Source organism: Oryzias latipes, chromosome 3, assembly GCF_002234675.1.
Source record: "Oryzias latipes chromosome 3, ASM223467v1".
Lineage (NCBI taxonomy): Eukaryota > Metazoa > Chordata > Actinopteri > Beloniformes > Adrianichthyidae > Oryzias > Oryzias latipes.
Window position 1 is genome coordinate 32,221,096 of NC_019861.2, and position 23,891 is coordinate 32,244,986.

At 38.7% G+C, this 23,891-nt stretch overlaps 1 protein-coding gene across 5 annotated transcripts in view; it reads right to left on the reverse strand.

The window, feature by feature from the left end:
- Positions 1 to 23,574, reverse strand: part of akap13 (A-kinase anchoring protein 13) — a 117,980-nt gene extending 94,406 nt beyond the window's left edge. For 3 of the 5 annotated variants that reach the window (XM_020700578.2, XM_020700573.2, XM_011493920.3), the window contains exons 1-2: positions 23,359 to 23,573; positions 1,539 to 1,582 (exon numbers count right to left, since the gene is read on the reverse strand). In XM_020700578.2, the coding sequence (XP_020556237.2) occupies positions 1,539 to 1,571 (33 nt within the window). In that variant the 5' untranslated portion in view covers positions 1,572 to 1,582; positions 23,359 to 23,573. Of the gene's footprint in view, positions 1 to 1,538; positions 1,583 to 17,896; positions 18,027 to 23,358 lie in introns of those variants that run through there. The other 2 variants (XM_020700574.2, XM_023953665.1) reach the window with 2 other exon arrangements.
- Between the last annotated feature and the right edge of the window lie 317 nt (positions 23,575 to 23,891).

Genomic DNA, 23,891 nt, shown 5'->3' on the forward strand with positions numbered 1-23,891 from the left:
CGTGTAAGACAGATGAGAAAAAGTTGAAATTATGTTTTAAAAAGCCTTTCCCTTCCCAACTCTGATAAAATTCTAGTTGACAGCTAAAATCGAGATAAACCCTGTAGAGTTGTGTGACTAAAGCAGCTTTAGCAGAATCATTCTGCCTCTTTGTTTTTCCTTGACTCTTCCATAATGAGCTGAGTTTTAATAGAGCTGATAAATAAAGACTTTTATTAAACACAAACTTACTGTATGTAAGCTTTTATGTTGTTCTTTGAATAACATTTACACAACAGTAAAAAATCTGTTTGGATTTGATTTCATCAAAAACTGTTTTCATCTCAAATAATATTGAAGTCAATGGAGCTGAAGAACCAACTTGTTATGCAGTTTTTGGAAACTGAAACCTTACCTTTAGAGTTTTTTTAAATAAATTGCTTATGTTGTGCTTAAAAGTTTTTCTGAAGATTTGTGGATACAAAGAGAAAAACAAAAAATGTGCTCTCAATCTCTCAAATTTCTACCAAGGATGAAATGGCCATTGTAAATTCTGAGGGAAGGCAGAAAAAGTCTCAAATTTAAAAGAGATACAGTTTAAAACAAAATCCAACTAAACAGAAATCTGATTAGAAATTCTATATGTTCACAGCTTCACTAAATGTTATGCTACGTACTCAGTGGGCATGTGATGCGCATTCAAGAACACTAAACAGCCTCCTTGAACATGCTTTTAGCATGTGGTGTTGGCACTGAACTGTACGCTGCCGGATACTAGCACATGTACCTGCAGTTGGAAGAGGCGTGGTGCAAAATATTGAAGGCGTGCCAATCTACTGAATCTTACTCTGACTTTTTCTTTCACAGCTTTCTTATATGTCTTTTATTTCTTATATATGTAAGACTTAGTGTCATATAATTCTGGCAAGGCACAAGCCGCAGTTATTAATTTGTCCTTTGCGATCAATTTTAAAACTGTTGGCACTTCGATGATTTAAAATGGATGCTACCAATGCATCACTGCCAAATCGGAGTCCCTGATAGGTCAAAGTTCAACTGGTAAAACTTCCAGTGGATCTCCGATAAACTGTTTTAGGGCTCTACATAAAAAACCCATGCTCTAAAAACTTGCCATATGATACATGAACGCAAGATTTACATAGATGTTTGAAGTACAGATACATGCAGCTCTGCACAACCTTCAGTCATAAACTCAGATTTGAAATGTCATCATGCAACACAAGAACACAGCAAACCACAATAAACATTTACAGTCAGGAGGAATTACAAACTAAGATGATTTACCGGACGTCTTACATCCCGAGAGTCCTGCCCTTGCAACCATCCCAGAGAGAAGTCTTGTTTTTAATCATAAGGTTTAGATAAACGTGCAGCTATTCCAGGAATTTTATGAGTTCACGTCTTTGCATTTACTGGAATTACCAATAAAGGTTAAGACTGTCAAGTGCCCCAACAGGTTCTACAGCCGTCACCATCCAAACTCCACACCTTTGCAACAGAGAACTGCTGTGTGAGAGTGTGTGATTAGCAACACTTACATACAATGGAGCCTGCTGTGGATTGAGTTTCATGTCCCTGGATGCTGAAAGACAAGAACAAATAGGTTATGGTCTGTGGTGTGTGTTATTATGATTACAATATTCTGCTGCAAAGAAAAGTTTTTTTTAATTTCAGCTTCTTCTTTTTTTTTTGTTTAAATCGATGAAAATATTAGTCTTGTTTTCATGCACACCAAAAATGGAACCAGACTGAGTACTTGTGTAAACACCGTAAGCTGGAATTCCTTATGAGTCAATGGCAGGAATAGAAAAACTTAAAGACTATTTAAAACCCTTCTTCAGTAAACCCATTTTATGTGAATTTTTTTTACTGTTTCGAGAAATATTCATAAAAAGGCAGTGACACTGTGACACTGTGTAGTAAAAAAATAAACAAAAATCAAAGGCAGATGTATAAGACCCAAACATTGTTTTCTCTCAATGTGATTTATATGAAGAAGACTAGAATCTAACTGGCAGATTGGACAGTTAATATTGGACAATATCGGTATTTGGATTTTTACAGCTGTATGGTTCATGTGAACGCCTTAAATCGGATTATTCTAGTAATCTCAATATTACCAGTTATCAAATTGTTATAACTATGTAAACATGCTCACTGTCATAATTGTTCCAGATAAAATAAGCAAACACTTTCAGGTGAATCAACTTTTAGGAACACCAAAGTTTTTATATTGTAAATGACTACTTAATTTTAATTTATAACAAAATATTTAAACAACAAACATAATAGTTAACTTATGTTAAGGCAAAATCCTGCATGTGGTATTTATTTACAAAGAGCTGCATATTTGGGTATAAAACAGCTGTGTACAGCCTTCAGTTGACACCAAAACAACAGATTCTCCTGCAAAGGAAACATCTGAAGAAGGCCAACCTCCACATTGAAAAAAAAAGTCTATTTGAAATTGTTTGCATAAATAACATTAACCTTATTGTCTTACTTTTACTCGATTATCCTTTCCAGAATGCTTTGTGAGATTTTTTAAAAATGGTACACAAATACAAAACACAAAAGTTGTTCATGAGAGAGATGCTAATCTCACAAACGTTGTCTGACCCACAAACTAATCGTCACCTCTAACTTTCTGCCCCATATCTTTTAAGCATATTAACTCCCTGCCTGGGTGCCAGGACACTTGTGTCGGTCATGGCTGCTTATTCGGATCCATCCAGGAAGTGCTCAGTCTTTTTAGCTGCAAAATCCCCCTGACAATCAAGCATTAGCTCCTATTTTTGTTATTTATTAGCACAAATGATCAGCTAGATTGGTTAAGGACACCAATGGCAAAGACGTTGGGGAGAAAAAATATGTGGACATGCCCTAGCTTTGGTGGCATTTGAACTCGCTGTTGCAAGTCCCCCTCCCCCATTCAATCATTGAGTAAATGGGGGAGGGGGGACACCCATCCAACCCAACCAAATCTTGACTTATGTTTGTTCAGACAGCTGATGTACACAGCGTAAAAAAATTTGGATTCCTGCATGCATAACTGCTTTTGAAATAACTATCACTGAAATAATTAGGAGAGCAATCCCTCACAAACTGCTCCGTAGCACCTCCTTAAAGGTTTAAATGCCTGTAGGATCAACTGGGGAGATTTAAAAGATTTAAAGGCTCACATTTGATTCAACACTCCCATTCTGGGTCGCAGGCCTAAAATCCATTTTCTGGACATTGGGTCAAAGGTAATGGGTCTAATTGCCTCCAAACAAATACATTACAGCCAGGTACTTGGGGACAAATGGATTAAAAAACCGTGCTGCTGAACTTTCTTAAGGAGACATGGTCCTGCTCTCATTCATCAATGAGTCAAGGGACAAGTCGGCTTCAGGGGCTGTGCTCTCCTCTGCTATTCGCGGAGACAATTTTCTTTTGTTTGCTGTTCCCTGGCACTAAAACAAGTCCTTGCTTCTAGCCTCAGTGGTCAGCAGTGCATTAATCACATAAACCCCACAGCGGGGGAGGCAACGACAAAAGGCCGGGACCTAATGAGTTCAGCAGAATGCTCCTGGAGAGTCAATGCTGGACTCGACAGAGCGCTGAAGCACAGCACAGCCAATTCCCTCTCTGCAACCCAATCGAAACATTTTTCCACTTTTTTCGTTAAATAAATAGTCTAGAGTTAGAATTAGTCGGATCAGGTAAGGGGATAATCAGTAGCTCTAATAATACTCTGGAGTTTAATCCTCTTGCCTTAAGTGCTCTGGGCCGAGGACCAGCTTCCTAACACACACACACACACACACACACACACAACTTTGACTTATGTGACTCTCACAGGTTTCTGTAGATTCATGTGTACTTCCATGTTTTGGCCAATGCTGGTTATTCTTTTACAATGTCAATGCAGTTTTAGCATGCTGTGTTCACACTGGACTGTCGCTACCCAATCGTAGCAGATGTATTCTCAGTTGGAAGAGGTCAGTGCAAATGTTAAAACGGTACAAATCTTGCGACTCTTGGTCCAGGCTTTTTCTTTCACAGCTCTAATTCAATATATAAAAGACTTAGTGTTATATAACTGCAATTATTAATATCTCCACCATGATCAATTTTGAAACGGCTGGTACTTCCATGTTTCGAAAAGGACGCTACCCATACACACCTACCAAATCCAAGTCTCTGATTTGTTAAAGTTCAACTGGTTTAACTTTGAACGCGCATTCAATGGCCACGCGTTTTGTGCATAGAGCCTGTAAACAGGCTGTTAACGCGAGTTTTGGACGTGGATGCCTAAAAACACGCATTTACGCGCGTTTTCATGGACTTTTCATTGGATGTGACTGCTTGAACACCCATTGCAGAGGATGGTATCAACATAGCGTTACAAATACAATTGTACAATCCATATTAATGACGTCCCCCATACAGGTGCATGTGACTACTACTTAAGTCTACCGATCAAGAGAACGAATGTCAGACAAACATTTCATAAGGAAGTGTGTAGACTGTGACACTTATGTTGTGCATTTTAAGACATTTGTTCTGAGCTTCTTAATGACCCCTCACACTATTTACTCTATGCTAGAGGACATTTGACCCCATAGAGCGGTTCGTTTGGTTGCCGTGATTGCTTGTGTTCCATTTTCAAGAACAAAATGCTTGTTCTGCTTGCAGAGATGTACTTACCTAGATTCAAAGACAATTTAAAAAAAAGTACTGTAAGCATAAAAGGTGACGAATGATACAATAATGCCAATTGTGCAACAATACATTATGAATTATGACCTGCAGCCTTTTAGTGAAATTTATAAGCAAAGACTATTCTGACTTTGAAAATAGGTGGTTGCCATAAATAGACACATTTTGGTGACATAGAAAAGTCCATGCCCATGTACTGGCATTGGAGTCCAACCAGAGGCGACAAGCAATCAACCCCGTTTCATTTCCGGCGCAGTTTGGTTCAGATGATGCGCTGTCAGGAGGTTCTAGGATGTTAAGATCAGTAAAGACCACTACCAGCCTTAGCTGTGAGAGCAAGAACATGTCTTGGTTATTCTTGCAGAATATAACCCTGTTTACAGCATGAACTGTTGTAGTCACTCCATAACGGTGAGGCCCAGTTAAAAAAAAAAAACCTGCAACATTCTAATTTGCCAACCAGCAAAAGCGTAAACAATGTTTTTTTGATGTACTCTCTACAAGAAACTGTATTATTTGGTCACTAATAAAGAATAAGCAGCACGATAGTTCATTTAGACAGAAGAACTGGGTGCTTTAGTAACTGAGTGCAGCTGAGAAATATGGACATGATAGAGGACATAAATAGAGGTGTTCAGGTATGAGTGTCTTGTCATAAATTCAACACACTAAAGTTATAAAAGTTTTTACTGAAGGCCTTTCAATACTTCCCTTTCCATATCAATCACTGAGGGTCATGTGACCACCCGGCTGTGTTTCAATGCTGCTTCTGAAGCTGCTGATAGCATTAAGAGGAAGCGGACTAATTTTTATGGCATCAAGTCAGGACACAAGTCCTCCACTACTAGCTATTTTGGACATCAGAATGCGAGGACTTGTATTGCAAAATAATTTCTCAACTTCCTCCCAGTGGTGTTACCATCAAGCCAAGCTCCCAAGTAACAAATGTGTACCGCCATCTGAACTGATCACCATCATCTAGCATGTGTTCAACAATAGACTTTTTTTCTTTTCAAAATGCAGAGTGTGACAAGGTGTTACTCAGGGAAAGAACAGTAAAGCTGAGTGCAATACATACTTTTCAATTACCAACAACTAGCTTAACTATGTTTGTATAACTGGGAGTGTGTGGGACAGAACATAATCCCAATATTCTACAAATCCAACAGGAAAAGACTTCACAGAAAAACATGTTACAACAGTATTTATAGGGATTTTTACAACAGCCCAGCAGTTTATGGATAAGTTCTCTGTCAGGGTAAATTCTAAAACGACTCACTGCAACTTCAGATTCTCTTCCTGCAAAGCAACAGAGGAAGAACGTCACTAAATGGCCTTGTGCAACACAGACAAAAGTACTACTCTTTGAACTGATTATTAATCTGTTTGCTTGATTTTTTTTTTTTTTAAAGAGAAAAAAAAAGTCGATTATGTGCAGCAATTATACCTGTTGAAAAAGGGATTATTGTCTTAAGAAAGAGCCAGAAAGACTCCAGAGTGAGCTGATGAAAGTACACACCGGCTAACAAAGCTAATCTGGCTAATTAAACAGCAAAACAGCTTCAAAACAGTCGAGTCCAGTGACCTGTAATTTGAAAGGGACACATTTCAGATTTCAGCTGTTTGGTTCAAAGACAAACAAAAACGTTTTACTTTTTCCCTCCCCGACTATCAGTCCACTCTGGCTCATGTTTTGCTGTCCTCTGCTTCACCTCAGCACGTGTTGGGGTGTCAGAGGATTCTCTACAAAAAGGTTTATAGTGCGTTTCCTTCGTGCGTTGGTAAGCTACAAGCAAATTCAGACACTGACCACAGAAGAAAATGCTGAGAAATGGAAACCTCAGTGGATCCTTGAACGCAGCAGACTCCCTTCAGCTCAATTACATGTTAATGGGATGTAAAAATATTCTCAACAGCTTCTTTGATATCTCTTTGTCCTCTGACCCCATGGTCATGCAGTTCAGTAGGTGTGACGGTCGGTTCGGTCAAACAGTTCCTGTTGAGCAGCAACAATCATCCAGAGATTACACAGGGGCATTTTAAAATAACAACACTTTGCTGTGTATTTTCTGAGCTCTGGTAGTAGGAAACTGCTAAAAAATTTGTGCTGAAAGCATTTCTTTAGAATGTAAAACCACCAAGAGGGGAAATAGTTGGAGGTAATTTTATGCCAAAATATACTGCAGCATAATATCGGGAGGTAATTAGTAACTTGCGTGTCAGATAATATTTTTTTATAATTGAAACAGTTTTAATAAATTTGTAACCTTCATCATTTCCATAATTTCCCCATATGCTATAAACTTGTGGTTTATTTAGGAGCCGCCTGGTTAAATAAGTGAACTAAAGGGAATACGCAGCTGACAACAAATCCATCCATTAGGTGTATTATAAAAAATGTCAAATGTTTTATTTTGCTAAGGAACTTTAAGAAATAAATTCCTTAACGCTTACCCTACGGCCACCCAACACCTGCTTACAGAGATTACACGATCCATTAACACCATCTAAAACTTCTTCAGAGGCTTGATAATGGCAGAGAGTGTCTTTGAACTGCTGCTAGAATTTCTGCCCTCTGATGCAGGAAGGCTGCAAAGGCACAGGGCGGCAGCCACATTCAGCTGGCACAAATGGACCAGTGTGATGTGCTGAGTCAGGCCTGGGAATGGACCTGTAATGGCTTCCACAAGCCTCTTGATTATCAAAAAAAGAACCATAAAAGTCACGAGAGCGATTATCACCCTGTCACTGACACCCTTAACAATATTGGCTAAGGATTCCCAAATACAGCCACACGGCACCAACAGCTGGTCACACAAATGTTAAATTATTTCAAAGTTTGTTGCAGGTAGTAAGACATCTGAGAACAAGTTATTCTACCACCTCAACAACACAATAACTTTGTCAAGGAGGAGATAGTTTACATGAAAACACCAACTTGGCTTCAAAGAACATCAATTTAGTGTTACTTTTCTAAAAGAATGCTTAAAAGCAAATCTAAACATTTAGGTAGTGGTTGTGTTGACAATCGGAGGAGGCCCAGCCTGCGTTTAGTTGGGACAATCATCCAAAAGTCCTTGTGTTGTTGACAGGAAGTATATATTTGAATTAACATAAAAATATATGATTATGTAATTTATGATTGGACACTTTGAAGCTGTAAGGTAATAAGAGCTAATGCAAAAGAAAGATGTACATAGTTTAACTATTTTAAAGTGTTGCCTGATACAAAAATTTGTATGAGCAACAAACTGGTGCCACTATCCATAAAAGATGGCTGGAAAGTGTTACACACAACCCATTTTGACTTCTTGTAGCTTTCGCTCCTTTACATAAAAACTGCATTTTTTTTTTAAATGTGAAATAAATTGAACGAATGAATATTCTTTTAAATATTTTTCTAAAAGTCTGGCATGTTCAAAACTGTTCTAAATTTATTTAAATTAAACTCGTATTTCAGACTATTCTTTCTCAAAACGTATAATCCTTCATTAACCCCTTTAGACCTGAGCTAATATTTAATCTAACCCTCAACACAGGTAGTCACAGGTCCCCAGTTAAGCAGAATTAACTACTGTGGTAATAGAACACAAAATGTGATGTCCAGGCATGTGGACGCCATGTCTTAAGAGGTTAAAGCAAAAAAAAAAAAGGCTTTATTTAAATAAGGAGTGATTAACTTTCCTCATACCTGCCAAGAAGGCCTGAGCTTTACAAAACTCTGGGAGTTTAAGAAAATATGAAAAAACAAAAATTCCATTTTTATTCACCCGGATATATCAAATCATTCTATAGATCAACTTAAGTCTGATTTCCTCTTTCTGCCTTTGGAAAGTAGATTAACGTACAAGAATATTAAATAAAAACAATTGTTTTTTTCTTTGTTGATGGATTTTTCCATTTTTTGCATAATTTATGGTTAATATTTAAAAAAGGTATGGCAAAAATTTGACAAAACAGTTCAATAACCCCAAAGCCTTATTACTGCGGTCTTTCTAGGTCAAAACTGGCCACTAATTAACTTTAGGAATGTCAAAGTGTTATAGGGACAACAGTCACCTGGGGCTACTTCATGCTGAAGCGTTTTGAATTTAGCCCCTGCATCCAATAAACCTTAAGGGCTCAGAAGACATATAAATAGTGAAAGAAGCCACAAATGGACCAGAGCTGCCATTTCACCCCTGTGCTCAATGATAACAAAACAAGCCAGACTCCGAGAAGATCAACACTGACTTTGTCTCACTTGTGTATCTGTGGATTCTCTCTAATATTAACCAAGCAAGGACAACCTTGTAAAGAAAGTGTGTATTGGCTGACCATTCCTGCAGAATCAAACACATCCTAAAGACACATGCATTGCAAGCACATGCATAGATCAGGACGAAAATCCCTCAATTTTAACAATGCATCATACGGGCATCGTTCAAGGTATAAGACGGTTCAACAAGCTGAACTATAACCTGTTTCACCTAAATGATTTGGTCAAACTTTAATGAACAAGACAAACTTGCTTTAAAACACCAGCACAAACATTTCATAGCAAACATAACCTATTGTTCCTCCGTTTGTAGTGAACGATCTGCCGTAGCCGCAGTGAAATTTGATAAAGACTTGGTAATGCCAAAGTGTTATTGCCTCAGAATGTCCCAGTACTTGCCCTTGATATGTTACGCTCATTTAGAGTACATAAAAACTAAAGAAACAGCTTTTCCCCCAGCAAAAGTCTTTCTGGCTTTAAAATCGAGAAACTCTACTAGATACACAGAAGGCTCAATTTGTTGTGGCAGTCTTAGAGTTATTGAAAAGTAAAAGAAATTTGGTAAGTTGGAACCTTTTGACTGCTGTTGAGATGTTAACTTCTGAAAACATTAGCCTCCAAAACAATTTAAAACGTTGTGAAATTTCTATTTGTATAGTGTAATTATATACAACTTTTATTTGAGTTCCTAAATAAGAGTATTACGAAAGCTACAGGGTTTCATTCTCTGTTTCAATTCAAGTTTTTCTTGTTTTATATAAGAAATCATTTTGTAAATAATTTATTTAAGGTTTGAAAGTCCAACATTAAGCTCCATAACAGTGAACCAGTATTTTGCTATACCAGGGGTTTCCAATGCCAGTCTTTAAGGGGCGGTACTTTCAGGTATTCCTGCCTCACTAAAGCCTGATTACCTGAATCAGGTGAGTCACTATTAGGAACAGTCAAAGACAGAGGTAGACGGAAAAGACTGACATGGATCTTCAAGGATTAGGCTTGGACACCTCTGTACTGGTTCCTTCTGGGTCACTGAAGGCGGTGGAACGGACGTAGAAAGCCACAAATTCGTGTATGCAATTTGCATCTCTTTTTCAAGGGAGTCCTGGCTAGGAGGAAACAATACATTACATTTACAATAAAAATGTTAACATTTAAAACATAAAATAAATTAAAAAAATATATCACGCATGTATCATGAAAGCCCAAAATTTCATACGAGGAAAATGTGCCAAATGTACGTAGTAGCTGTGTGACACGGCCTTAAAATAGAAAGAAGCTTTCTGGTCCATACCAGACCTTTTAGACTTCTTAAGAGAAGTTCTGCTAAACGAAGATGAATGACACATTAGAGGGTCATCATCGATAATGATAAAAAAATGAAGAAAAAAACTTGCAGAAGCAGTGAGTAAAGTATTCTCTGTTTTTAGTATTTTTGGCATGAATCACCTTGAAGTCATCGGCTCTGGAATGGCTGAGTCACTCAGATCATTGTAGAGAACTTGCAGCCCACTCTTCTCTATACAAATGCTTCAGTTCATCAAGGTCTCCTCTCATTTTTTTTTTCATGTCTCTTTCTTTAGCCGCATGTCCCATTTCATTCGGAGGAGGCCTGAACTTTAGGCTGGCCCCTGCAGCACCATGTTCTTCTGTTCGTTCTGATGCTGTACATCACATTATTGTTCTGTTGTACAAGAAACTTTAATAGTCGGGCAGATGGTCTCACATTTCACACGAGCAAACCTTTCCATCAATGATGAAGGTTCTCCCTCATCAGACTGATGAAGCCACATGGATGAGCAGTGAAATGTTTCAAGATGCCCTGACTCGACTTCAAGACAAAATTGTTCATTGATGACTCAGTGATTGCACGCGAAACAGGTTTGGTGGCAACAAAACGGTCAAATCATCCACTTGCTATAGTGCCTGAGAGATATTTTTCATCTCTGATGCTGACATGCTGAGTGCAGTTAGAGCATTAGAGCTCCACTGTTTATCCAAGGAGAAGTGTTTCAACAGCCTTGTGGTTTGTTGACATACACAGTCGCGTGAGCCGAACAGTCTTTCTGCAAGAACTCGGCTCAAAGCCAGGTGATCTAATGTCTTCAACTTTGATTTTTGAACGGTAACCTGAGGACTGAACGTCCTGACATGTTACTCCAAGTCATGCACCATTTCACTTTACCAGTCAGAAGCTGTAGAGTTGCAAACTATTGAGAAGGATTACTACTGCACTAAATGTTTCACCCCAGTATAAAAGCACTCGTCTCTATGCCTGCACAATAAAAAGAAAATTTATCGTTATAGCAATATCAAGCTGTGCAATACGCATTTCACAAAAGATGGCGAAAATTGCAATAAATGGTTCCTTAAATGTGCTAAAAAAATCTTATGGCAGCTTGAAGTATTTATTGAATCAAATAAATTCATTCAGCATATGACCAATTAGATAGATCCCTTCATGTTGTTGACCAATCGGATGGAGCCCTTTTATGTTAGATGCTCGCCTCCTACACAGTCTAGGGTCATTTGGAGTATAATTTAAGTTATGTTGACTCTTATTTAAATTAAAATGTTGCAGTGAAATGGTGTTAATTAGGCCTGCACAATATACCGCAAATTTATCGTTATCGCAATATCCAGCTCTGCAATAGGCATATCGCAAAAGACTGCGAATATCGCAATAAATTGTAAACCCAAAATGTGTTAAAACAATCTTATGGCAGCTTGATGCTTTTAACGAATCAAATAAATCCCTTTATGCTTTGACCAATCAGATGGACGCCTTCCCATTGTTTACCAATCAGATGGAGGCCTATTATGTTAGATGTTTGTCACTTATGTCGATGAGGGTCATTTGGAGTATAATTTTAAACTGTTGCAATGAAATGGGAATGATGTTTTTGGCATTTTTCTATTTTTTTATATACCGCAAATTATATCGTTATCGCAATATTAATCTCTAATATCGCATATCGCAAGTTTTCCTCATATCGTGCAGCCCTAGTGTTAATATATATATATATAAACAGTTACATCTAAAACCAACAGTGGAGGTATTGCTGGAAGAAAAGGCCTGATACAATATAGTCTAACACAGTGTTTTTCAACCAGTGTGGGAGATGGTCAAGTGTGCCGTAAGAAATTGCCCTCATTAACTGATCTAAAAGCAATTACCATCTCCAGGAAATCAGCTCTTTGTTCATCCAAACAGGCCCTGATAAAACACTGAGAAGTTAAGAATATGAAATATAATAAAATTATTTTTTCTTTGTGTTTATATGATTCTAATAAAGACATTTTGATAACAATAACGGGATACCGCGATTTAGCTGCAGCTATAACTGTGTAGGGAAAAGTCCCGCTCCTTTAACTGTCTCCACCAATCATTCTTGAAGGCTTAATCACATGTCATCAGTCTGACCAATCAGAAGTGGTTAAAGTATTCACTTCCTTGTTTCGATTTAGCGCAAAAAAGTCTCTCTGTTCTAACAAAAATACCAGCTAAAGCTCGTCTTTAGCGGTGTAGCTTTCCACAGAGTCCGGTATCAGACTGGAACAAGTGAACAAAACAATGAAGCTCAAAGACGCTGGTCTTTCCGCGGTCGGCGGATTACGGGCACTACATCTCCCATGATGCAGTAAAGTGACTGTTTTAGCGCACAATGAGTCTCTCCTCTTAACGTCTTAAAACAACGAACACACATCAAACAGTTTTTGAATCTTTTGACTTAATTTTTAATACATCTTTTAGAAAAAACAGCTGCAGCTTCCAGCGTTTTCTGCAACATTTATCACAAAAATGCATGTGAGATTGCAGAGCGGCTGGAAATCAATACAGACTGAGCTTTTTCTTTTTTTTTTATTTATCTATTTTTTTGGATGCTGGTGTGCCGCGGGATTTTTGTCAAGGTTAAAGTGTGCCGTGGCTCAAAAAAGGTTGAAAAACACTGGTCTAACATTTTAACACAATTATGTTTATTATTTTATATTTCTTCCTCTCTGAATTAGGAGTTTAAGAAATTTAACTAAGCAAAATCAATCTAAATAATTCAAAAATTCAAGTAACGCAAAAAAAGTTTTAAATACAAAAATTCATAACCTTTTTCCTAAAGTTTAATCATTGTTCAGTTTAAATCACTTCCTCGATAAACACTCAATACCACAAGTAGCTTTGTGGTAGAGTGTCCGCCCCTGAGACTGAAAGGTCGTGAGTTTAAATCCACAGTTGAGTCACACCGAAGACCAGAAATGCCAATATCCCCCTGCTTGACACTCGGCATGAAGGGGGTTGGATTGGCGGGTTTAACCACCAAATGGTTTCCGAGCACGACTGTGTCTCCACCTCAACGCCCCCCAAGGATGGGTCCAATGCAGAGAATAAATGGTATTTAAGAACTAATAGACTTTAGAAATCTAGTGAAATCGGATATTAATCCAACTGTAAATTTATGAATGAAAATCTTTTTGTTCGGCAGAGACAATCAGCTATTTTCTTCCGTCTTACAAAAATGCTAAATCTGTGCTTCAATTTCTATAATTTCAACTAACTATCTGATTTTCAATTTTTAAAGAAATGATCACATGCTTTTGGTTTTTTCCATTTATTTATCTAAAAGCCAGAAAAAGGACGAGGTATATTTTTAGCTGACTGTTAAACATTGGACACATAGAGCCACACATCAAGAGGACTGAGACACCAAAGTTTAAGAAAAGTTTGATGTTAAACTCAACCATTTGTTTCACATCTCGCACTCTGGTTTGAAACTGGCTTGAAACCGGTTCATTCTGTTCAGACTCTGCACAACAAGACAAAACCAAAGGAGCAGAAGGAGCGGAAGGTGTGTTTGCTTTGTGTTGAAGTCTTGTCTGAATCTTTTCACGCTCCACCATCACCTCTTCTCCTCGGGGGGAGCAGCTGAACTAGCCAGAGCTACATCACCTCCTCAACGACACCACCACCACTACCGTAACTCAAACGCACCATGTTGACTACCATTAAGATAGTCACGGATGTTTGATTTCATCAAACCTGCCTATTGTCCGTGTGCACCGATAGGAGGCTGCAGCGGTGACGTGACCCTACCTTGACACACAAAAGCTGCCTCTGTGCCTGGACTGCACACAAACGCTGGCTGACAACAGCAGGCCCGCGGATGAAAGGTCTCCTTAGTGTTTGGTGACAGTTATTACCCTCTCCAATGAAACCAAATACCTGTGCGCCTAGATAGCATTATCTTATTCTGAGGCACGCTGGGGGCCCAGCCTGTAATCACGGCCTGGGCCTTGATCAGCTCTGCCCCAGATTTGACGCCGAGCCCTCCTCCTCTGTTTTCACACCACAAAGCCTTCAAAGGCTACTTCCAAACTCTGGGAAGACGATAAATGTTTAAAAGAATGTTTGAGAGCTGTCACGGTTGCTTAAAAGTCAATTTGATAAAAATGAGGGAACATCTATTCCTGGAATCCTGCAACACAGCAACCAACGGCGCAGCTCAGGCGCTCGACTGGGGACGGAGAAAGTCACGCCGCAGTTTTATCTTTGTTTTACCGTTTAACTCGTCTGCTGTTCCTTTGCTGCTGTTCAAGACGGAGGTAAAATAAAACTGATTAGCAGAGAAAAAAAAACCTTTAAAAGGAAATGTTTTATCTGAAAACACAAAAGAGTTTTCCCTCTGGTGATGGGTTTACACAACAAAGGGAAAGGATTTACAGTAGTACTGACAGACCTAAAACTAACGGCGGCATTGACAAACTCCACCTATTCACAGTCATCAAAATGGAAATGTTGCAAAAACTACAAACTCTGAGTGTTAAATTGTTCCTAAATTGATGTCATTTAATACATAAAGTTTCACACGAGACCATCTTACTAAGGTCGTATTACAGAAAAAAAATGCTCATTTTCTCAACTGTGCTGGGTAGTACACAAAAAAACCTTTTATTTAAAAAAAAAAGGTAAATATAAACATAACAATAAATGAACAAATATTTGAGACACTTTGAACCTTATTAAAATTTTAAATGTACTCAATAAAAATCCAGCAAACACTATTGTGCTCTCACAGATCATCTGTTTTCAAAACAATTTTAAATTAATAGTGATCATTTTCATATTCAAACGTACTTAACATTTCGATTGCTTCGTTTAAACTCTTGTGTCTGGCTATAAATATAAAATTTAAAAAAAAAAAACAGACAAGAAGCGAAGACATTAATCCTTAAACACATCATCTCTGATGCTATCTATTTGAGTCTGCGGAGTAAAACTGAAACCTGGAGACGACAGATTTTAACCTAAATTCATCCCAAGCCTACCCAGAGCTGTCAACACCAGGAAATGAATCAATAAAGATTCTGAAACCACAGTATATATGGGCATTATTTTGTGTAAAATTCTACTTTATAAACACAGAAATCAATTTAAGCCCTTCTGCCTCTAGTGGTCTTTGAGGGAACTGCAAGATCTGGTATATCTATCTATCTATCTATTCACACACTATTACCATCAGTGATACAGATTATCTTTTAACCCTTTAACACTGGAGCTTTAGCTGAGAAAAGCAGATTTGTGCTGATATGCACCACCTCACAGTAGTGAAGTGTTTGTGCTGCGTCACAATTTTCGCATTTAAGTTGATCGTATCAACGGTTGAAGAGTTAGATGTCATTGTTATAGGATTAAATGTGTTACACGTCGACTATGGATGTAGTGATTAATCAACTTAATCGTTGAATTCCTCCAATCCAACTTAATCAATCAGTCTGAGGCAAGTCCTATACCGTTGTGAATTTTTTTCAAAATAAAATAAATTGATATCAATATTGAGAAATACCAGTTGGATTGAGGAAGGGAAGGTTTATTTTACTCCAACATAAAAACGACACATGTGTGCTTGCACACGTGATGTCAGCAAAAACTGATCAGTCCATCATTCCAGTCAAATATGTGGAAAGACTTTGAATTTATCAAAGATATGAGACCATACTGTGTGCTAGAATGTTCCAATAATGTTCCCTTTGGATTATTTTGATGCGGAAAACAACGGTGGGCAAAACTTTGGGGGGGGGAATGTGACTGGATTTGACATGAATTCGGGTTTCCTCATTTGTTTGTACACTCTCCGAGTCACACTGGTTGAAGATTTGGCTAAAGATGTCCTGGATCCATTTTAGGTGAGTAAATCTGATCGTTTAAAATAAACCAAGAGCAACTGGTTCAACAAATGGTTCAACAACCATAACTTGTGATATGAATCAAATCGTTAAAATGAATCGCTACGTCTCTACTGTCGACAATGAAAGGCAGAAAAATAGACGAGAGTCTAGAGCTGAACTTGATTTTTGCTTTCCTTAAAATGCTTGTTTTCTTTGCCTGCAACACATCTCTGCAGAACCGTTAATAGAGATGGCAGCTCAGCATAAGTTCATAAACAAAGGTGGTAATCATAAAAGCTTTGCTTACATTTTAGCACAATATGGCAAGGCTCTTAGAGTCTGAATGATAACTCTGTGAGTCTATTTAAATGTAAAAAACACAAATAAGTTCATTTTAATAGAGAAGACGATGCAGGAGCATAACGAGTACACACATTTCAATGGAAGAAAGATAAAAAAAGCAAATTAGTGCTGGGATGATGCCCTCTGGTCCTTAATTTTCCTACTTTTATCCAGTCTTTCCACTTTGTAGAAGAGATTTTTGGTTAAGAAAACAGTTTCATAGAGGTCTGTTCTGCTGCAACACTGAAACTGATGTCATGAAATGAGGAGAAACAGATGCTTTTAAAGTAACTGGGACTAATCAAAGCAAAAAACTAAACAAAAAAAACAATAGAACAGTCAACAACCAAAATAATCTATACTGAAAGCCTTAGTTCTAACAGCTCAAAATGAAAAAATCCTGAACAAAAGCTGCATAAAAGGGAAGTTATCTGTGGTGTAACAATTTTTCAATGCTGGTGAACCCGTCTCTATGAGAAATATATGAGACAAGGCAAAGAGTTCAAAATGTGGCCAAATTCTCCTAATAAAAATCCAACTTCTTCACCTGCTCCCTCAGACATGGTGTTTGGCTAAATTTTTTTTAAAAAGTGCTGGAATTTTAGGGAACGGAAGTGTCTTTGGCTTCCATTTGGTCGTAAGAGGTTTGATGAAAGAAGGCCAACCTGAGCCTCACAGACGGCAGGCCTGATCAGATTATTACTGCCCTGACTGATGTGGATTCTTGGGTAAACGCTGGACTAGGTGTTTGTTTTGATAACAAACCTAAGTAAGCAATGGTGCAACCAAGCTCTGTGACGGCCGCCACGTACTGCCGGCGGGCTTGGAGCGACGTGTTGAATCCGTCAGAAACTCTGTGTAATGTGTGAGTGTTTACTCTGTGATAAACTCCTGACCTCCCACACGGGTCAAGACGAGTTTCACCAAAACCAAGTGACACTCACATGTTCCACTAGCCTCCACCTTTCCACAGCAGCTTAAAAAAACGACTCAGAGAAACGGCAATAAATAGCTTTTGTCGTGAACTATATTTGCACTAATGGTTACCGTTTTCTGACAATTTTGTGAGAAGGAATACACTTTTGTTTTGTCATTTCGTTGTAAACAAAGACAAGAGAGGAACCACTGCTTTGATTTGATTTTAATCATCTTATGATTTAGCCTGATTGTCCTAATTAGTGAACGCACGGCAAGAAGGAAGGCTCAAAAAGACGAGTGTGCCTTTTTTTGTTTACTCTACAGAATGTTAATAGTTTTATGAATTTTGAATAAATATAAAGAAGTGTGCTTGCAAAAGTTAATACTGATAAACTCCTTAAACACCAGCATGTTGTCTCACAGAGGATTCCACTTGTTTAAGGGCCTTTTATCCTGAAAACACCAGCGACAGAGCGCCTTTAACTGAGCCTCGCATGACAGCATCAAAGCAGACCTTACCCACAGTGTGTGTGCAGTCTCCTTCAGGTGAACGTTAAGGCTGCTCCAGGTCCATCAGAGAACAGGTGTGTTTATGGTATCCTCATAAGAAGGCATGTGAGCTCTTACCGCCCCTGATTACACTGATCTAAATATGGCTTTGTGCTAACACACACAGTTAAAGCCCTGATGTCAGAGCGCAGAGGCGGAGCTTACAGGCCTTAGCAGCGCCGCACACTGTGCTGTGTCCCCACACATATCAAGCTTTTGCCTCCTCATGCAATATTTCTGTAAGGATGAGCTTTGAAGTACCCAAAGTGAAGCTCAGCCGTTAAAATATTCGACCACTATTTTTTATTTTTGTCTAAGCTTTTCTTTTAGTTAGAAAAAGTTGCTGATAAAAAGTCTTATGAAAGACACACTCCAGTAAAATTGTATTTTTGTTGTTTAACATCATCTTGTGGCATTTTTCTGACGATGGAGGACATACATTAAGAACATCAAACACAACATTGGATTTCTGAGTTTTATTTATTTAAATTGTTGTGAATCAGGAGCAGACAAAACAAGCCGTTTTAGGAAAAAAAAGTATTTTATGTAGAAAATATGCACAAGCTTCCTGGTCTGAGCGCTCAGCAACAGGAAAGGGGAAGGAGGGTGGGGTTGCCCCACACCAACGGTCCCGCCCACAACTTAGAGGTCAATTTCTAGTGAACTCCTGCAGCTCTGCAGAAACTATGGCCAAGAAATTGACAGGTTTTTTTTTATTTTGCCTAAAAACGGCACAATCACAATTAAAAGACAACAGGGAACGCTCTGGCAATAAATGAAAAGATGATCAGAGTGGGACTTTAATGTCAAGACTGTTTGAACTTCACAATCATGAAGCACTTTGTGAAAAAGAAGCCTGCTTTGTTTCATGCAACAGATGATGATGATGCTCAGAACAGAGGCTCTAATGTTTTTTTTAGACTTTTTAAAGTAAAAAGAAAAATCAAAACCAGATGAAAGAAAGCCGATTTATGACTTAAAGAGTAAGTTCCCCAATTTTAAAGTGAAAATAATCAATTAAAACTTTTATTTATCAGTTTAAGTCCAAATTTAGTAGACGTTGACTAAAATTTGACTAATAGGTTATAAATTTTACTTGTGCAAAGACAAAAATCTGCTTTTTTGCATGAATAGGACATTTTCAGGAGAATCAAGAGGAAACAATGGAGGACTTCCCTTTTTATGAAGCAGTAACTATGGTGAAAGTAGGGGCCAAATTCAACTTCCCATTTTGATTTTCAGTTACTTGTGATGATTTCCTTAAGGTTTACTGGTTTTTGACTCAAATGAATCTTTCTCTTGCATGTTAGTTTACTGAAAACAGCAACCAGAACCATTAAGTTTGTTTTACCCTTTTCAATTTGCTTATATAAAACCTTTTTTTGGGAAATAAATGATCCAATTTTACTTCAGTTTACCATCTGAGATCCACATCAGCACCAAATCCACAACACAAGGATATTTACATCATATCTAAGTAAGTATTTCTTGTCAGCACAGTATTTAGCACTGGTGCTGTTTGTTGCAGTTTTTCCTAATATTGTTCCATCCAACTGGGAATGGGAGTATCGGGTTCATTTAATGGAAACATTGGAGCTTTAAGTAGATAACAGGAATCATGTTTTGTTAAGGATGTTCCACTGAGACTTCTCTGCCTGTTTCAGGCTAAAATGGTGGTTAAGAAAAGCAGCATCTCTAGAGGGAATTACAGCAGAAAAGGAACCATTGTTCACCTCCATTACTGTCTTTTGTCCACTTAAAGAAACGCAAGAACCACAGACGAGTTTGATGTTAAAAAAAGAAAAGTTCTTATGTCACCGTGAACTAGAGAAAGTCTGAAATCCAAACGGACATGAGTGTTCTCAACACTGAGCAGACGCACAGATGTGGAATTCAACAAGAAAGACCACGAACGCAACACAACGGTGAGAGACGCACACAACAGAGCTCTCAGTGATCTGGCCTCCAAAAAGATAAGGCTCCAGTCCCGCCTCTGTCTCACTTCCCCTCTTCATACTGCTTATGCTTGCATCCATATTGCATACAGCTGCTCAAAATTCACAGACAAGAACAACACACATCTGAAAGAAGGCTGCCACCAGATGCCTTTGAATTCTAAAGTAAACACTTGTACTGGTTCATAATAAGACGGCTTACACAATTTCTATCATGAACACGCTGCGTCATCAGCTCTTCTCTTTACATCTGCAAAGAGTTAAAAGAATGATGCCATTTAGCAAAATCCAGGCAGTAGCTGCTTGTTGGTTGTTGGTTTTTCACCACAAGGAAATTAACAGCATAAAATCAATCATATCCAGCATAAAAAGAAAAATTCCTTCTGATAGGAAAGTTGGACGAAGTTCTGGTAACGGTTGCTTCTTGGCGGGTTGAAAGGATTGAAACGATTCCAGCTCAAACTAAACCAAGTTCTTGATTTATAGTAGACAGAAAATGATCTAGCAGTTAACCTCCAATGCAAACCAAAACCTACCCATTAGACAGCGCTACCTGATGAACTAGTACCTGGAAGACTCGCTGTAATGCTCCCATTCTATAGTAAATACAGCATAATTACAAGGCCGACACTCAGTGTATCCACCATCATCATTAAATTAGGGGGTTTGGGACGATGAGAAATGGACGGGGTTGAGCTTGGAGCCGGAAGAATCCTCTTGAAAATTTACAGGACTCAAAATGGGAGGCCAGGTCCTTTTCCATTCGCCTCTCAGACGGGAGCTAAATACATATTTCTGCCTTGACGGCCTCACTGGTGACCTGATGTTTTGGTGAAAAATGCTGGTGATGGAGCTTTGTCTTCTGATGCTTTAGTTTGGAGAATAAAAACGCCAAACCTCTGCTGTAGTTTTGAAAGGCTTCAGTGCCAGGAGCTGCGCCTCAGTTGGATCAGGGGCTCAGCCTTGCACTCACTCTCTGACACTTGATTAATGGAATCAGCTGAAGTAACAAGAGAAAATGATCTGAGAGGAGAAATTATTCAACTTCGTAGCATTTCTCAGTACTAAAATGAACTGGATGAATTGAATTTGAAAGTTTAGATATTACCAATCCTACAAGTTTAGACCGGTAACAGTTGAAATGTTTTGCAGCCCACAAATTCTCTTAAATAAATCAGGCCATCTGCAAAAAGGAAGGGTGTAGGTAAAACAGTGCCGCACTGCTAACTGACAAATACTAACGACCAAACCGCTAAAAGCTCGCACGTTTCCTGTGAGTCGGCTGTAAAGCCCCCAGATTGAATCACAGGTCACTGAGGCAAACTTCCCTTTGACACATAAAAGTTCAATTTTAGCCCAGATGATGAAGTGGTACTGCAAATACAACACACCCGTGGTGCAAAATAAAAGTTTCAGGATGTAGTCAGAACGGACCAGTTTCTGCTTTCACTTCATCGGCTTTTTAGAGTCTGTTAAAGGATGAATACAAAACCCACAAGAATCAGTTCTGCTGGCCTAACAGTCAGATTTAGCCCTTCTTCCGCTCTTTTGGGGGCAAAAATGATCTAATAAAAAAACAGAATCTTTTGATAAATATTTGAGTGATGGGACACAGACACAAGAAACATGTAAGACCCTTCTTTTCCTGGACTGACTGACTCAGTGTGAGCAGTCCACAGTTGACACGAGGCTCACACCAAACAGGCCCACTGGCCAAGGAGGAAGAGGTCTGTCATGAGAAGGCAGAAACCCGCCGTGTCATGTGTCTGGTCTTTTGAGTGTCTGCAAAGGGATGACTCAAACTGGTGTAAATGAATTAGCAGGCCCCTGTTTTTCCTGACGTGTGTCCAGGAGCTCTAATAGGAAGGACGGGTTATAAAACTCGTCCAGATGAACTTCCTTAAAGACCCCCTCTGATTAAAATTGTGTTTTAGCGTGTTCTTGTGGCGGTTTTTCTAATGATGTCAGACTTATATCAAGAAGATAAAGCTTTAAATCGCTTTTCTGAGTTTTTCTCTGTTCAAATCACTGTGAATCAGAAGCAGACAAAAAAAATGCAGTTTGAAAAAGATTGCATTCGACCCATGTACGTCTTTGTTTTCCTCGTCTGACCATGTATCTGTCTGTATGACTGGATATCTCCAATATTGCTCGCCATTTTTGCTGCACCGATAATATTAGGTTGGGGGCATGAGGGGTTGTAAGCTAGCGAGGAGGGGGGGTTGCTATTTGCCAACAGTCCAGTCCACAACTCAGAGACAAATTTCTAATGAACTACAGCCACTCTGCAAAAACCATGTCCTAGTGGAGTGGAACTTTAAAAAACACGCACTGTGGCCTTTCCCTTTTCGTTAGAAGTTGACATCATTTCCTCAGACACTGCAGTGTCATGTGACATACTTTGGATCCAGCTGTCACATGGATACAAAACAAACACAATTTTAATCAGTGTCACTATCTTCACTGTGACTCTGATAGCTGCCTGCATGGGGAGTAAAGACTCAGTCCTATCCTCTCGTCAACTCTCTTTGAAAGCATTGTTACAGCTTTGCCCATATACTCTCATCTACAGTAGCACTGGTTTGCTAGGAGCTTTGCTATGTCAGAACGGCATTTATAGAGACAGAAACCAAAAAGTGACAACGCAGCAAAAATGTTGGCTTAATTCCAGGCAAGAGTACATCATGTAAACTATGTATGGAGAGACCGCAGCCCCTGAGGGAATTTTTAAGTGATGCAGTATTAAAAACATAAAGACATAATAGCAGGAGAGGCACAGCCTGAAGTTATTAGAGAGAAAAGTGTTGGCAGGAAAAACTCCAGCCTGTTGTTGTAGTGTGGCTGAAGAAGCCTCTGATTGAAGACACTGTCTGTTGAGTATACTCAAGTATTTTTTTCAGACTAAATATTTACTCTTAGGCACAGATTTTTACCTCTAAAGGAAAAAAAATAACAAGTTTTTTTTATTTTTAAATAAAAATATATATTTGCAAATATATCGTGGTTTAATTCAAGATGCATTAGAAAAATAACAATAAATTCAAGTATGACCAGTCAAAAACCATTATATCCCTACTGGCATGGTCATTATCTTCACAACTGTACGGCCTATAATTATAAGTCTATACATCTCATTATGGCAGAAAAAAAAGTTGTGAACGACCTCAAAATGTAAAAATGTTGAGATAAGCTTCAAAATGTTTCTTAGAGTCTTTTGTGTGGGGGGGTCACTTTATACTTTTAAGGACGGATGAGTAGCTGCTCGCCCCTTTCAGCTCACAGAAACGTGAGAAGTTCCCACACGGGCCCTGCAGGACAGGCTCCGACCGAGGATGTCATGGCTACCGAGCAACAAGTTATAAAACACAACTTTCTCTCCACGAAAAACACGCAGAACCACGCCAGAACTGCGACACGTCCCGCGTGCGTTTTACTCCAAAAACTGGCGAAGCGAGAGAAACGAGTCCTCTTTCTTACCTAAAGCAGCTGAAGAAGCTCAGCGTGAAGGCGCAGCGCCTTTAAGACACATAATAATCCTTCCCAGAGTCAGCCTGCTGTGCTTGGAGCTACGCCGAGCTGCCCTGTTCTCTCAAAGAAAACTTTGTTTTGGAGAAGTTAAACAGACGACCGGCGCTGGGCTTTTCCGTCCTTGTCGCTGAGGAGCCGCGGCGCTCGCGCAAGACTTTCTTAGTTGTTAGTGTTTCCCAGGACAACTCAGTGGGAGGAGTCTCCGCTAGGACTCCTGGGATTTTCGTTCACTTTCAACGAAACAGAGCGGAACAGTGACAACTAACGTTCAAACTGTGGTACTGCAACCCATCTGTGATCCCTTACATTTAAAAAAAATTAAGGAGAAAAAAAGAACAAGAAAAAAAAAATTCTGATGTATAAAAGATTATTTTTAAAATTACTTTTCGATACAGGCTGGAAGTTTTTCCCAAAGTAAGCTAACAAGGTGTATAAACATCCTGTTGGCCTTTTCAAAATAAAACCATTCCAAGAACCCACTC